Raw genomic sequence first — 13,459 nt, 5'->3', positions numbered from 1 at the left:
AGTGTTTTTCTGTCGTTTTGTTTTGCTACATTGTAAAAGGAACAATTTCGGCTAGCCGATCTTTCAGCAAAGTTTCATTCTGTCCATCGTTTCCCTTTTGCACGCATGTGCTCCCACTTGGGGGTCGTGGAAATTGGGAAGGAAGTACGTAAACAAAGGAGTGTCTTCCCCTGCTTCATTTTACTTTAACACGGGTGTCCTTCAATCACTGCGCCGTTTGGGTAGATTGCCGACTTCGCATCGGGGTATTGTAGGGGTGGGCGATTGCTCCCTGTTTATTTGGAAATGGATATTCGCCCGGAAAGGGGCAATGACTCTGGATATTACGATGCTCGCCCGGCTGCATTTGGATGCGCCTTGCGGGATCTCCTTGTGACGTGGCCAATTAATTGGGGCAAAAGAAGTTGACGGCTCTAACAAAATGACCGTGTCCCTCGTGTCTCTGCAAGTAAATAAGCCCCGCTTTCTGGTTGTAGGGAATGGCAAGGCTCTCTTGGTCTCTCCCAGGGTGGCCAAGCAGAAATGGCAGATGCTCGAAAAAAACGTAAGCCTTCGCTTCTCAATCATTTTCTACCTAGGAGGTTTCTAGCTGCACCGCCAATACGTCCTGCAAAAAGAGACTGTCTGAGGACGCTCTCGTGTTTCTCCCTTCATTGGTTAAAGCTGTCTGCCAAGGAAGCCTAGCTTTGTGCAAATATTTAAATTTCTGAATATTTGATATTCGCTCGAGATGAGCTACGATGTTCCCATTTTTCCAATTGGGGCTGCAGCAGGTTGGCTTTGGTGAGCGGGATTCTTATTGAGCACCGATGCACCGCGGAAAAGCCACACCCGTGAAGCTCGCTTCCTTAGCTGCTGCTTCTCCGCACTGCACCGGTACTCGGTAACAAGTACGGGGCTAACCCCAAAGCGATCGAGGCTGCGAAAAGTACAAATATCTTAGTTGCGAGCTCGGAACACAAGCACGCTTGAAAGAAACAAAAACTATGCGAGTGTTGTGGTAAAATTAAAATTAGGATGCTGTCGTTATTATGCGAGAGTGTGTATGTGAGGCAGATATGCCCCTTCATCCATCATTTGGGATTGTCTTGGAAGTTCTAGATAGAAGAAAGGATATTTGCATAAATCCTTAGAGTTAGATGGGCTTAATTTTCTGTCCGTCATTCTCTTGCCATCCTAATGTGGGCATTGAACTTGTTGTAAAAAGTGTAACCTTGGGAACAACCTTGGTGGGTTCAGCTGGCAGGGTAGTGAAAGGCTCGGAGAAACTATTCCATACTCAACTAGAAAATATTTTGTCAAAACCACTATTGGCTAGAAGTCAAAATTTAATATTTGCACACACCTAATGCAAATGCATGAAGCTGCTTGGAACATATTTGCAGATAGTCGGATGTCTGCAGCAAACAGTGTCTCATAGGATGTATGGCTTAAAGAAATTGTGACGAGCTATTTCTGGTTACATTTTCTCTAGGATTGCGCGAATATTTCAATTTTCGAATAATCTGGAATAATACGCTACTCGATGCTTGCTTGGAGCTGAACTGCAGTATATTCCTATTTTCCCGAGGATCAGCCCCGTTGAGCAGGCTTTTTACTGAGCGCCGCTGCACTGCGGAGAAGCAACACCCGCGGAGCTTGCTTTGGCGGGTGTTGCTTCTCCACAGTTTCTTGGGAAGATGCGCGTTCCGTTAGGTATAGCTGGCCATCTCTACGTTCCAATGTGTCGTTTCCTTGCCATCCCAATGTAGGCATTACGGATAGACGTAAGAAATATCTAAATGGAAGCTTGGGAATGATCTTGACAGCTGGATTTTTGTTTAGCCCTTTGCCAGCCTATGTGCGAGATCCACTTGCAATCCCCGGAAAAGAGGTGCTTTTCGACCCAAATCAATGAGCTGCGCATTGCAGAAAGTCCCTGAGAAAAGAAGTCAGGATCAAACTTAAAATTCATGATGTTACCTCCATCGAATGGAGAAAAAGGAGATTTCTTTGTGAGCCAACGTTCACCTAAGCCTAATATTGTCGAGACAAGAAATTGGATTGGGACTGCCTGTGGCATCTATGGCAGTGAAAAGACCGGTTCTAACAAAGTCAACGGGAATTGGGCTTCACTTGGCTATATCCGCTATTTTTTTTATAACCGACTTTGGTTAGAACAAAGTGGGAATGGAAAATAGTGATCGCTTTGCTGTAGCCGCTATTGGGTTATAACCGGTCTCGATAGTATCCTCTTTCTTGTTGAGAAGCGATACAAATCCCGTCCACAATGGACGGGATTGATATCTTGGGTCGATACGAGGGCTTAGGTGCAAGTCAGCTTGTAGCGAAAATCTCAGTTGTGTTTTGATCTAGGTAACGTAATGTTCTCAGACTTTGCATTCTATCCCAACCGCTAGCGTCACAATCTAACGGAGTTTAAGCTTTCTGCAATGCGTGCCTGTGCCAAAAAAGACTGTTTTGGTTTCTCGGGAACTTTCTGTGGCACATTGGAAAGTTTCCAGCTAATCGACAAACTTGGTACACCCGGGAGGTGTTGCTGTCCATATTTGGGTTGTATTTTTGTTCGGCTGGGGCTATTTCTACTTTGGACTCTCCTCAAGGCTAGAAGACAGAAGAGGGGCTCTTTGCATTCATTCTCGGAAGAAAGCGCAAGTTCTGTAAAGTACCTCTGGTTGAGAGTAATGGAAGAAAGCCTTTTTGCCCTCAGTATTGCCCTTTTATGCTTTTTCAATCTGGACAGTACATGCTCCCGTTAGATAAAAAAAAATGCACTGACTTGACCTTAGTGCTATCCTTTTCAAAAATTGGCTGGAATCTCCAGCATGCGCTTTGGTTGTGCGAGGCAAGGCATCTACTGGTCCTCTCATGGACTGTAGGCATCCCCGGAAGAAATTGGGATATGCTGTACGAGGATTTTTTTCCCCTCGTGTCTCCCCGAGAGAGATTGTTGCGTGCATTGTCATTATTTTTTTCTTGCGATCTAGACCCAACTTGTGTCAGGTGTGTTACATCGCAGCCTAAGTAACGCCGGGTAAGAGACACAATCCAAAGAACACTTTATGAAAGGAACATAATGGCTTTTTTACAGATGGCTGCTCCAGCGAACACCCCAAGTTTGTTGATGATGATTATATGGGCCCGCAGATATATACAGCAAGGTGCTTCTTCCTAGGCCAGGAGAAATTGCAACATGCTGTCACATTATTTTTCTCCCGACACGCAACTTGCGTCTATGGAAGATGCTTGTACCACCAAGTTCCTGAGACTGTGCAAATTTCTTAGGAGGTCGTGCCCAGGTCTAGCACGCATACCTAGGGGGAGGCACTCACTTGATCAAATGACGTTTTAGCCAACACCCACGTTTCACCGAATGACACTTCAGCGAAAAGTTGGACGCTGCTAAGCAGTGTTTTCGGGTGGGCCAAGTGGGTTCACACTTTTGTAATGAGTCGCTGCAGACTGTCGCCGCCAAGCGGCGTACGCGCAGCGCAGGGGGGGAGGTTAACGCGCGCCCCCGTTATTCGCTAAAACATCGATTTGCTCAAATGTCGCTAAAGCGTCATTCGCTCATGTGATCTGGACCCAAGAGGACTTCAGTTATGAGCGTGGGAACCTTGTTTTGTGCACTCTTGAATTTCGCAGATTGACAAGCTTGTCATGAGCAAGCAGAACATCTACACCCTGGAACGGGACATGGAGCGTTGGCTCATGGTAAGCCAATTGCCCCACTCGCGATAAAAGAATCGCCTAATCTTTCAGATGGAACTGAACTTGTTAGGTGGTCTAGGGCATTGGATGTACGCACGAGTGGATGACCAATCAGATTAAGCTTTTAACCCAGTATGCGTTTAAGGGCTGGAATCCTTGAGATCATTACCAAAGGTGCTACAAATTCTTCAGAGTATGATTCGTGAAAATTTTGTGAAGGAAATTCAAGATGCATTTCAGTGGGAATCCAGCCCCTGAACCCGGTGATTGTGAGTTTGACATTGTACCACCTTATGGCCAGACGCAAAGCTTGCTGGCTTTGTCTACCGTGCTAAAGTCTATACTGACTGTTGGGACGCTGGACGCCGACATTTGGCGTTGCAGGTGAAACAGTTTCTGGGAACAAACAACAAGTCCAAGATGTGCCCACCATCATGTAAAAGGGACAAACTAAATAGACACGCCATAACCCTCAAGCGTGGATGTGTCGGGGACCCCTTGGGAGTGTGCCAAAGTCACGGGGATATAAAACAACTAATTGCAGTGTGAAGAGGGCATCCTTTACTCTTATTACCGTATTTACACGAATATAATGCGAGTTTTTTTTCCGAAATTACGAGCTCCAAAACGCACCTCGCGTTATATTCGGAATCGAGTTCAACCACAAGGAGCGCAAGTCTGGAGAAGGCCAGAGGAGAAAGCCATCCCTCCGGCTCAATGCAAAATATCTGGTGGGAAAACAAGTGGGGGTGTGGAAGGGAATTTATTAGCTATTGGGCCACGTGAAGGGGAGAATAGAAAACATAAAAACAGATTTTTATCGCTTTTGTGTTTGTATAACGCGCGCACAACGCAAAAACTCGGCGCACGCGCGCCGCGTCATGCGGGCACTGGCCAATTTGAGCCAAGCCAAGCCGGGCCAAGTCAAGCCAACACAAGCCAAGCCAAGGCCACCAACCGCATTTACGCAATCGTGCAACACGAGGCATTTGTTTATGCAGAGGGACCAGAACAAGAAGTGTGATCGTGCATCGGATTCAGCAGTCTTTTTTCCGCCTGCGCATTGTTTCGTTTCACACACAAACAAACCAACACACAAACACCAGATCACTCTGGAGCAGAAGCTCCAGAGTGATCTGGTGTTTGTGTGTTGGTGCTTCTGCTTCCTGCCTTGCTTGGATTGTGGGCTGCCGAGGAGCTCGCAAGAAAAGAGAACTACCAGACAAGCAGGTGCCGTGCTGCTGCTTATGTGCGTAGTCGTCAAGTGGATTGTAAACGGAAGGACCTGAGCAGTGAGGATGAGTGCTGTCAAAACATAAACTGATATTTCTTCTATTTCCATTGACTTTTCACATCTGCTATGCCCCCGAGTGCGAGAAATTGACGCGGCCTTGGTTCGCGTTGTAAAAGTAAAAATTTTTTTTTTCTTTTTGAGGGCATCAAGACCTGCCCTCGCGTTATATTCGTGGTCGCGTTGTATTCGTGCAAATACGGTAGTAAGGAGGCCAGACCACAAAGCCCGTTTGTTTCCCCAACACAAGGCCCGTGGGCAGGTTTCCATTATCTTCTTCGGTAGAGCATAGGGTTGTGCAAATAGGGGATTTTGTCATACTATCAATAAACAAAGTCCCTCTTGAAAGTAGTGATCAGGGGATGGGAACTTGGCCCGCTTGGGCTTTTGTGCTGGGCATATGCAGCGTGCATGCTGCATTGTTCCTGCAGGACCGAGGGCTGGCCCCCCCTTGGGCGGCCGGAGAGCTCCAGCCGAACACCGACGCTGCATTCGGTTACGTCAGCTGATCCGTGTAGTTCTAAAGTATGGGGCACCACGGTCTGATCTAGTTCCCGACAGAAGCGGGAAGCATCAAGAGGATGAATGGACGGATAAGTCGGGACGGCTGTACCTTTCATAACGGGGCAGTAGTTTGCACCACCTATTACTTTTTTTATTTAAAAAAAAAAGAGGAAGGGAGGGCTTTGCAGACTGACTGTAACGAAAGAAGAAAGAGTCCTTCAATCTTGAGCATGCTAACCAAGACTCGTAAATGCAGAAGGTGTTATAGGTGTTCCAGGGAAGAATAGAAAAGCGTCTCAATGGCACTGTCCACCGAAGATTCGCTTTCATTTCTGACAGATTCTGTGAGGTGGCGCTACATTTCCCCTCAAGAAAGTAAAAGTTGAGGCATCTCGTATCGAACCAACGTTCGATGCATCGATCAGCACGCCTCTCACGCGGAGGCTTTCACTGAAGACTACGTTCGCAGTGTGGTTTGTATACGCCAAGGATAAAGGACTCTGGCCACGGGCAATGAAAGGTACAAACAGTCGGGCGAGAACAACACCCCGCTTCGACTCCTTGGAGCCCCAAAAAAGCCTGATCGAGCCAGTTGACAACTATCGTGCAAATTGCGTTTTGAACGCCTCGTTTAGTTTGGTTTACCTTTTACTTTCACCGTTTTGCTTTGTTGTTTTTGTTTTGACATTAATGGGAAAGCATTAACTTTCCCATAAAGTGAGCCGACGTCATCAGCTCTGAAGCCGCGCCAAAGGGCAGCTAAACTCCCCGGTCCCAATGGAGCCGAGTGAAGCCGCGATCTGGAGGCTCCCATCTTTGAAGCCGCGCAAAAAGCCACGGAAAACGACAGCTGAATTCGTCTCTCTAAAAGGAGCGAAGCTGAAATGTGATGGGTAGGCTCCCATTGGGGCTGGCGCACGTCAGTTTCAAGGAACAAGGTTCCCATTGGCCAGGCGTCAGTTTCGTGGCGCTGCGGGCCCACTCCGGTAAACGGCTGGCTGCGGGGCCACCCAGAGCCCGCTCGGGCAGACTTCGGAGTGGCTCCACGGCTGATGACGGCGTTGCCACTTCACGAGAGCGCGCGCTCGGCCTTTGGCCCTCGGCAGTAGCAAAGCGTGGCCGTCCATGCGAATGTGCCGCACTAAGGGAGCGGAAGAACGACATTTATGCTTTCGCATTCGCAACTCCTAAGAAGTGCTGAGGTATTTAAAAAACTAAAACGGGGCAAAAAGACGACGACCGGATGAAGGAGGCGTACCACGAGCTTTTTTCTGTCGCTTTCTCGACTTGTTTCAGTGGATGAGGAAAGGGACTTTTGACAGCCTGTGGCAGGCACTTCCCACCTCTGGAAAGAATGTTTGGCATAGGGCGTCCGTCGTCGATATTGTCAAATGCTGGATAAAGATTGGCGTGTCGTTCTCAGGATTGGATCTTGGGACCACCATATGCATTACCACAGACCTTTGAGAACCTGCTGGCATTCGATAAACACAGTGTGTACGAGTCTTGCAAAGCGCCCACTAGATGGTTGCAGTTGCTGTGGCGTCGCCGTAGAAAGTTCTTAATGCGATAACATTCTTAAGTTACTCCCCCCCCTTTCCCGTATTTCTGGACTTTCTGGCCTCCTAATGCGCAGTAGGTATGTGCAGTAGACCATTTCAGGCCACATTCTCCACACATTCGCACCATCTTCGAAGGACCTGATGACCTTGACGTCGTCCTAAAGGTCGTCTTTGACGTCGTCCTTCGGCTGCCCTAGAGGTTGTCTTTGAGGTCCTCCTAGACGATGTCCTAGAGGTCTTCCTTGAAGTTGTCCTTGATATCGCCCTAGAGGTCGTCTTCTAGGACGCCGTCCTAGGTTTCGTCCTTGAGGTTGTCCTAGACGAATGCTATTGCAATTCATAAACAACCAACAATAGTGGTTTCTGCAGCCAGTTTTTATAATTCTTAATTGCAGATTCCATCGGAGTGAATCATAGAAATTAAAAGCTCTGGCTAAGTGGCGTGAGAAGCCGCCCGATCAAAAGAGTTCGACCATACACCTATTGTTGCGTCGTGTGACGTCGCATCACCCGACCCACCTAGAAGACAAACTATTCACGCAGCATCAATTAGCTCGCGTCGGCGCGTCTTGCAAGGAGCGTGACGCTAGCACTTGGCGACACGGAGATGGACGCGTCTACTGCAGCAACTCTCATTGAGCTTTTGCAAGATTACCGCTCGACAACGTCGTTGAAAATGAAAAAAGCAGACGACTTTTCCGTGACATGCCGCAGCTGTCGTCGTGACTGCACTGTGGATTCACTTGGTCCTTTTATGCGTCCCGCGGTTTTAGTTCTTCAATTTTTTTTTATTGCAGCCGGGTGCATTTGAGCAGCAATGCCCGTGGTTTTTTACGACTACACCTTAAAATGGTTTTACGGTGCAATCCACTTATAGCGCTACTACATATAAAGATATACTGCTTATAACAATCAGTTTATAGAGCTTCTAGACTAAAAACGATCAGTTTCTAGTCCAGATACAAGGATACTTGGTTATACCGATTGCATTTTTGGGTTTTCTCATTATCGTTATGACTGGATTGCACTGTATTGCATTTACAGTTGAACCTCAATTTAACGAAACCCGATTTAACAAACAAATTCGGATTCCCCGCGCAGCCTATCCCGAAGAATGTCTTTCTCGACTTTACGAAGTTCCCGATTTAACGAAATAATTAGGGGGTCCAGGCGACTTCGCTAAATCGAGGTTCAACTGTATTGCTTCTTTAATGCTCCAGTTGGTAAGCTCCCATTTGTCACAATCTTGGCTAGAGTGGAGTCTCGTTAGTTTGAACCCGAGGGGGACCAGGTCTTTGTTGGAATAATGCAAAGTTTGAATTACCGGGAGTTCCCTTCCTAGAAACACATAGGACGGGACCTGCGTGTTAGTAATCTGAATTATTCGCGAGTTCGAAATAATCGAGATTGAATTAATGAGATTTTACTGTATTAGCGGAGACGTGTAAAAATTTCAGTTGGAGTTTAAGTTAGGAGACAGTCACCGACCAACTTTTAGTGCTCTACAGGGTCTGGAAAACGTCCGAATGATGGGTCGGTCCGTAACATCGTCGGATAAAAAAACTTGCCTTGTTCTGTCTAAGCGGGCTTAAAGGGGCACCGACACGTCACAATAATATATTTTTTTTTTTATTATCCGAAACGATTGAAAACGATGCTGGGACATTACCCTCAAAATTCGAAACTTGAGAAGTCAGTATTTGTGGCGTAAAAAAAACAATTTCCAAATGCCACATTCGAAGTTCCCGTGCGATCTGCGCCGGTGCGTTGACGTCAAATATTGCGGAGTCCTGAGAGTCCACTTTCCTTCACGACCCCCTGCCGTTGCCATGGCGACCCAAAGCGAGGAGGAAAGGAGCGAGTGCTGGCGGACCGGTTTGGAGCGGTGTCGCCCGTTTTCCATGGGAGGACACAAATCCAGGAGGCGGCACCACAACAGACTCCGATTTTTGGTATTTCAAAAAGAAGGGCCGTAGTTTGTTCGCAATTGCGTTAAAAAACATGTTTTAGGATTGCTGTTATTAAATGTTATAGAAATGTCGCCTACAAAGCTTTTAAATTTCCTGATTCTTGACGTCACAAATCAAAAGAAGCGAGGAGGTGAAAAGCGGGGGAGGAAAACGCCAAAATGAAAAAGGGGTGCGCGCGCGTAAAAACATTTTTTTTCCGCGATGCATTTTTTTTTTCTGCGTGTCTATGACTACAACGTGCATCGTTTTAGGCAATAAAAAAAAAAAATACGACCCTTGAGGTGTCAGTGCCCCCCTAAAGAAGCCGTCACTCGTGCCAGGTTACGCCTCCGCTTGCGTTGGGCCACTCTCTATTAGCTCGAGAATGGCTGCCTTCTTTTCTAGCGGTATGGCCGAGTACTTTCTGTGCTTCTTCACGGCAGCGGAAGAACAGGCGGCGGATGACGTGTTCGAGGCAGCAGAATCCGAAAACACGATTCACCCAGACGAGACTGCAGAATGGCCAATGAACAAAGCAAAATGGCAACACTGATGATAATGATGATAATGACGTAACACGGTGTCACCTAGCGGTAGGACTTGGCAGTACTCAAGTGCCAATCCATGCGCAGCCAACGTGGAATCTAAAATGGCGGCTCCTCGGCAGTGTTTCCCACCAATTGCTCGCGACCACTTGGTCAGAAAAGTTAAACTTTATTGGATTTGAAGCCATTCGAAACTTCAATCGTGAAAATGCACTATTTCTACGGGGTAGGTCACGATTCCTTCTTTAGGCCTGAAATGTCGAACATGTACGATTTATCGGTGTCCGAAAAATTGGTCGGTGGCTGTACTTCTGTTTATCGAATTATTGATATGTTTAAGTATTTTAGGATTCCCTTTAAATTAAATGTACATACAGTGAATGCTTCCAATACGAATGTTTTTTTCTTATTCTACAGGAGAGGGAGAAGCTGACGCGACACCTTGACAAGCTGATTCGCAAAAGAGACAAGGCTCGGCTTGCCGGAAAGGTGAATATCTTTTTCCCAGACGTTGGGCCATATGGCATATTTACGCAACTGCAGGTCGACTCGATTGTGAGTTGAACCCCGCGGTGAAAAAAAAACCCAACAAAAATCATGCTTTAGGGGCACACTTTGTGGCAGACATTTATGAATCGCTAGACTGTAGATGGCGTGCTAACCGAATACTAGCGCCCTCTGGTTTGGCTTGCATGCCGATAAAAGGCGAGGTACAGAATGTAAAAGGGGCTTTATCTTGTACCTGGAGTGCTGTCTGCTTATGTCCCTCGGCCGCCCCTGCTCCTGCGGCCCTAGTCTCGGGCGCCCAAGTCCCGAACACTACCTGGTGTTAGAAACGGGTGTCCAGCGGTGCCCAACGTGCGCTGGGCATTGCTTTCGACACCATGGGAAAGAATGCGCCAGAATTCACCTCTATCTCGGTTTTTTCCTGAAGTGTTTCAGCTTCCCTGTAAGAACACCGACAGGGTTGCACCTTGGGGTGCTCTGCCCATTTTCTGTGACTTGGTTATAGAAGAGCATTCCATCACAAATCCTCCAGCAGGAGTTGCTCTCTCTGCACCAGAAATATGCAAACTTGTCGGAGTTTTATACGGATTGCTCCAAATGGTCGTCTTTTGTAGGATGTGCCATTTATTCTACTTCATACAGGAAAGCCATTCAAGCTACTGCAGAGCTCTACAGTATTTTACTAGCTGTCGAACATACACTTGGCAAGAGCATAGTGAAAGCTGTTCTCTCCGTCGATTCACAAAGTGCCTTATTGGCTGTGTTCTCCTTGATGCCTACTAAGAATCTCCTTGCACAGCATCTACACGTCCAAATCAGCAGGGCCCTCCTACGCTGTTGGGATGTAAAGTTTTGCTGGGTGCTGAGTTTTGTTGGGATCGTGGGCAATGAACAGGCAAATAAATTGGCTGAGTCGGTTCCAGCCTCATCAACAATATCCAGTGGCGTACACCTCTTTTGAGGAAATCTATTTTTCACGCATGGCAGCTGGAATGGGATACAGAGAGCAACAACAAACTCCCCATTACAGTATAGACCACTTACAACGTAACCGCTTATAGTGCAGGACCGGGTATAACGCGGTTTTTTTAAACCACCGGTTCGCCTCCCATAGAACTCCATGTAATTACATACCGCTTAAAACGCAGGCGCGCGAAGGGAAATACCGGTTATAGTGCGGTTTCTGGCACAGCCCGCCGACCGCGCCGACGACCGGAGCAGCAAGCACGCTTGCCTGTGCGACACTAGATAACGGCGCTGACGGCGCGAGCCGCAAGCGTTGCGCAAGCGGCACTCGCGGGGCAAAGAGGGTGCTCGAAGAAGCGGGAGAAGCGAAGAGAGAGGCTTCAGTTGCCCTAGCGACGGAGGGACGCACGCACGTGTCGTTCACGTGCGTGCGTCCCTCCGCTGCGTTGGAAACCAACAACCGCAACGACAGACCAATAGCAGGTCGAGGAGAAGGGTTCGCGCGCGTTGCATGCCCGTCGCGGGCCGGCGGGCCGGCTGCTTCTATCCGCGAACATGGCGTCGGTTATGATCAACGTTGTGATCGTCGTCGTAGACGGCGTTCATCTCATCGTTCCGCGTAAAAGCGCTATCCTTGACTGTGAATTTTCGTTGTGTGTCGCTATGATAACCCAGCACGTACTGGAGGGGAAGATCCACCTACTCGAGCGGCGATGTCGTGGCGGCGCTCTCAAGACGGCAGAAACGCCCGTGTCGTCGTGTTTGTTTACTTCGACTACAGTGGTGATTTCTAAGCATTTGTGTCCTCGAACATCGCCCGGATTTCTTATTTGGCGCATTTCATGCGTGTGCTCAAGTTCAAGGTATTACTGGCGCGTACCGTATGAAGGATCCGAATTTTCACGCGTTTTCATCTCCGGAGAAAAGTGATTAGGGTTAGCAATCCTGAACGCTCGCAACATCCATCCGCAACCCGCGACGCCGCTAAGAGGCTGCGCCAGGCAAAAGCCGCTCATTTCTTTCAAAATGTGTGACATACTTGAGAGAGAAGTGTACTAGTCTGGTGAAATAAAGACTTTCCTCAAACTAAGCTTTATTTTTCAGCTAACATAAAATAAATTCTTTTACAAAGGTAAGTTGTCACATGGCATGTATTTTGGCCTGAAAAATTGATGTTTCGGTTATAACGCGGTACCGCTTATAGTGCGGATTTTCGCGACTCCCGCGACATACGTTATATGCGGTCTACACTGTATCAGGCCCGGGCATTGGGGAGAGCTCTTATAACAGGGAACGTCGGACGAGGTTCTTCTGTGCCGTTTAAGAATAGGTCGCTCCTGAGTGACATATCCGCTTCGTGGTGAAGATGTTACAATATGTGACCTTTGTGAAGAGCTTTTCAACATGTTACGCATTTTACGGCATTGCTCGTCTCGTCACTCACTACACAAGCATGTTTTTTGGAACTTTAGTGAGATCACCTTTCGTTTGGCGTCTCATTTTTGCTTGGTGATACAGTATAGACCACTTACAACGTAACCGCTTATAGTGCAGGACCGGGTATAACGCGGTTTTTTTAAACCACCGGTTCGCCTCCCATAGAACTCCATGTAATTACATACCGCTTAAAACGCAGGCGCGCGAAGGGAAATACCGGTTATAGTGCGGTTTCTGGCACAGCCCGCCGACCGCGCCGACGACCGGAGCAGCGAGCACGCTTCCCTGTGCGACACTAGATAACTGCGCTGACGGCGCGAGCCGCAAGCGTTGCGCAAGCGGCACTCGCGGGGCAAGGAGGTTGCTCGAAGAAGCGGGAGAAGCGAAGAAAGAGGTTTCAGTTGCCCTAGCGACGGAGGGACGCACGCACGTGTCGTTCACGTGCGTGCGTCCCTCCGCTGCGGAAACCAACAACCGCGACGACAGACCAATCGCAGGTTGAGGAGAAGTGTTCGCGCGCGTTGCATGCATGCCGGTCGCGGGCCGGCTGCTGGTTGTGGTCAACGTTGTGATCGTCGTCGTAGACGGCGTTCATCTCATCGTTCCGCGTAAAAGCGCTATCCTTGACTGAATTTTCGTCGTGTGTCGCTATGATAACCCAGCACGTACTAGAAGGGAAGATCCACCTACTCTAGCGGCGATGTCGTGGCGGCGCTCTCAAGACGGCAGAAACGCCCGTGTCGTCGTGTTTGTTTACTTCGACTACAGTGGTGATTTCTAAGCATTTGTGTCCTCGAACATCGCCCGGATTTCTTATTTGGCGCATTTCATGCGTGTGCTCAAGTTCAAGGTATTACTGGCGCGTACCGTATGAAGGATGCGAATTTTCACGCGTTTTCATCTCCGGAGAAAAGTGATTAGGGTTAGCAATCCTGAACGCTCGCAACGTCCGTCCGCAACCCGCGATGCCGCTAAAAGGCTGCGCCA

General features: G+C 48.2%; 1 protein-coding gene across 5 annotated transcripts in view; it reads left to right on the top strand.

Moving 5' to 3' along the window:
* Window positions 1-13,459, top strand: part of LOC8037389 (kinesin-like protein KIF21A) — a 265,745-nt gene that overhangs the window by 93,064 nt on the left and 159,222 nt on the right. For all 5 annotated transcript variants that reach the window (XM_040212128.3, XM_040212131.3, XM_040212130.3 and 2 more), the window contains exons 17-19: window positions 477-544; window positions 3,646-3,714; window positions 9,980-10,051. In XM_040212128.3, the coding sequence (XP_040068062.1) occupies window positions 477-544; window positions 3,646-3,714; window positions 9,980-10,051 (209 nt within the window). The remainder of the gene's footprint in view (window positions 1-476; window positions 545-3,645; window positions 3,715-9,979; window positions 10,052-13,459) is intronic.

The sequence above is a fragment of the Ixodes scapularis genome, unplaced genomic scaffold (assembly GCF_016920785.2).
Source record: "Ixodes scapularis isolate PalLabHiFi unplaced genomic scaffold, ASM1692078v2 PGA_scaffold12__126_contigs__length_90152505, whole genome shotgun sequence".
NCBI lineage: Eukaryota > Metazoa > Arthropoda > Arachnida > Ixodida > Ixodidae > Ixodes > Ixodes scapularis.
The sequence above is the reverse complement of the archived record's forward strand: the minus strand, read 5'-3'. Positions and strand labels throughout refer to the sequence as shown.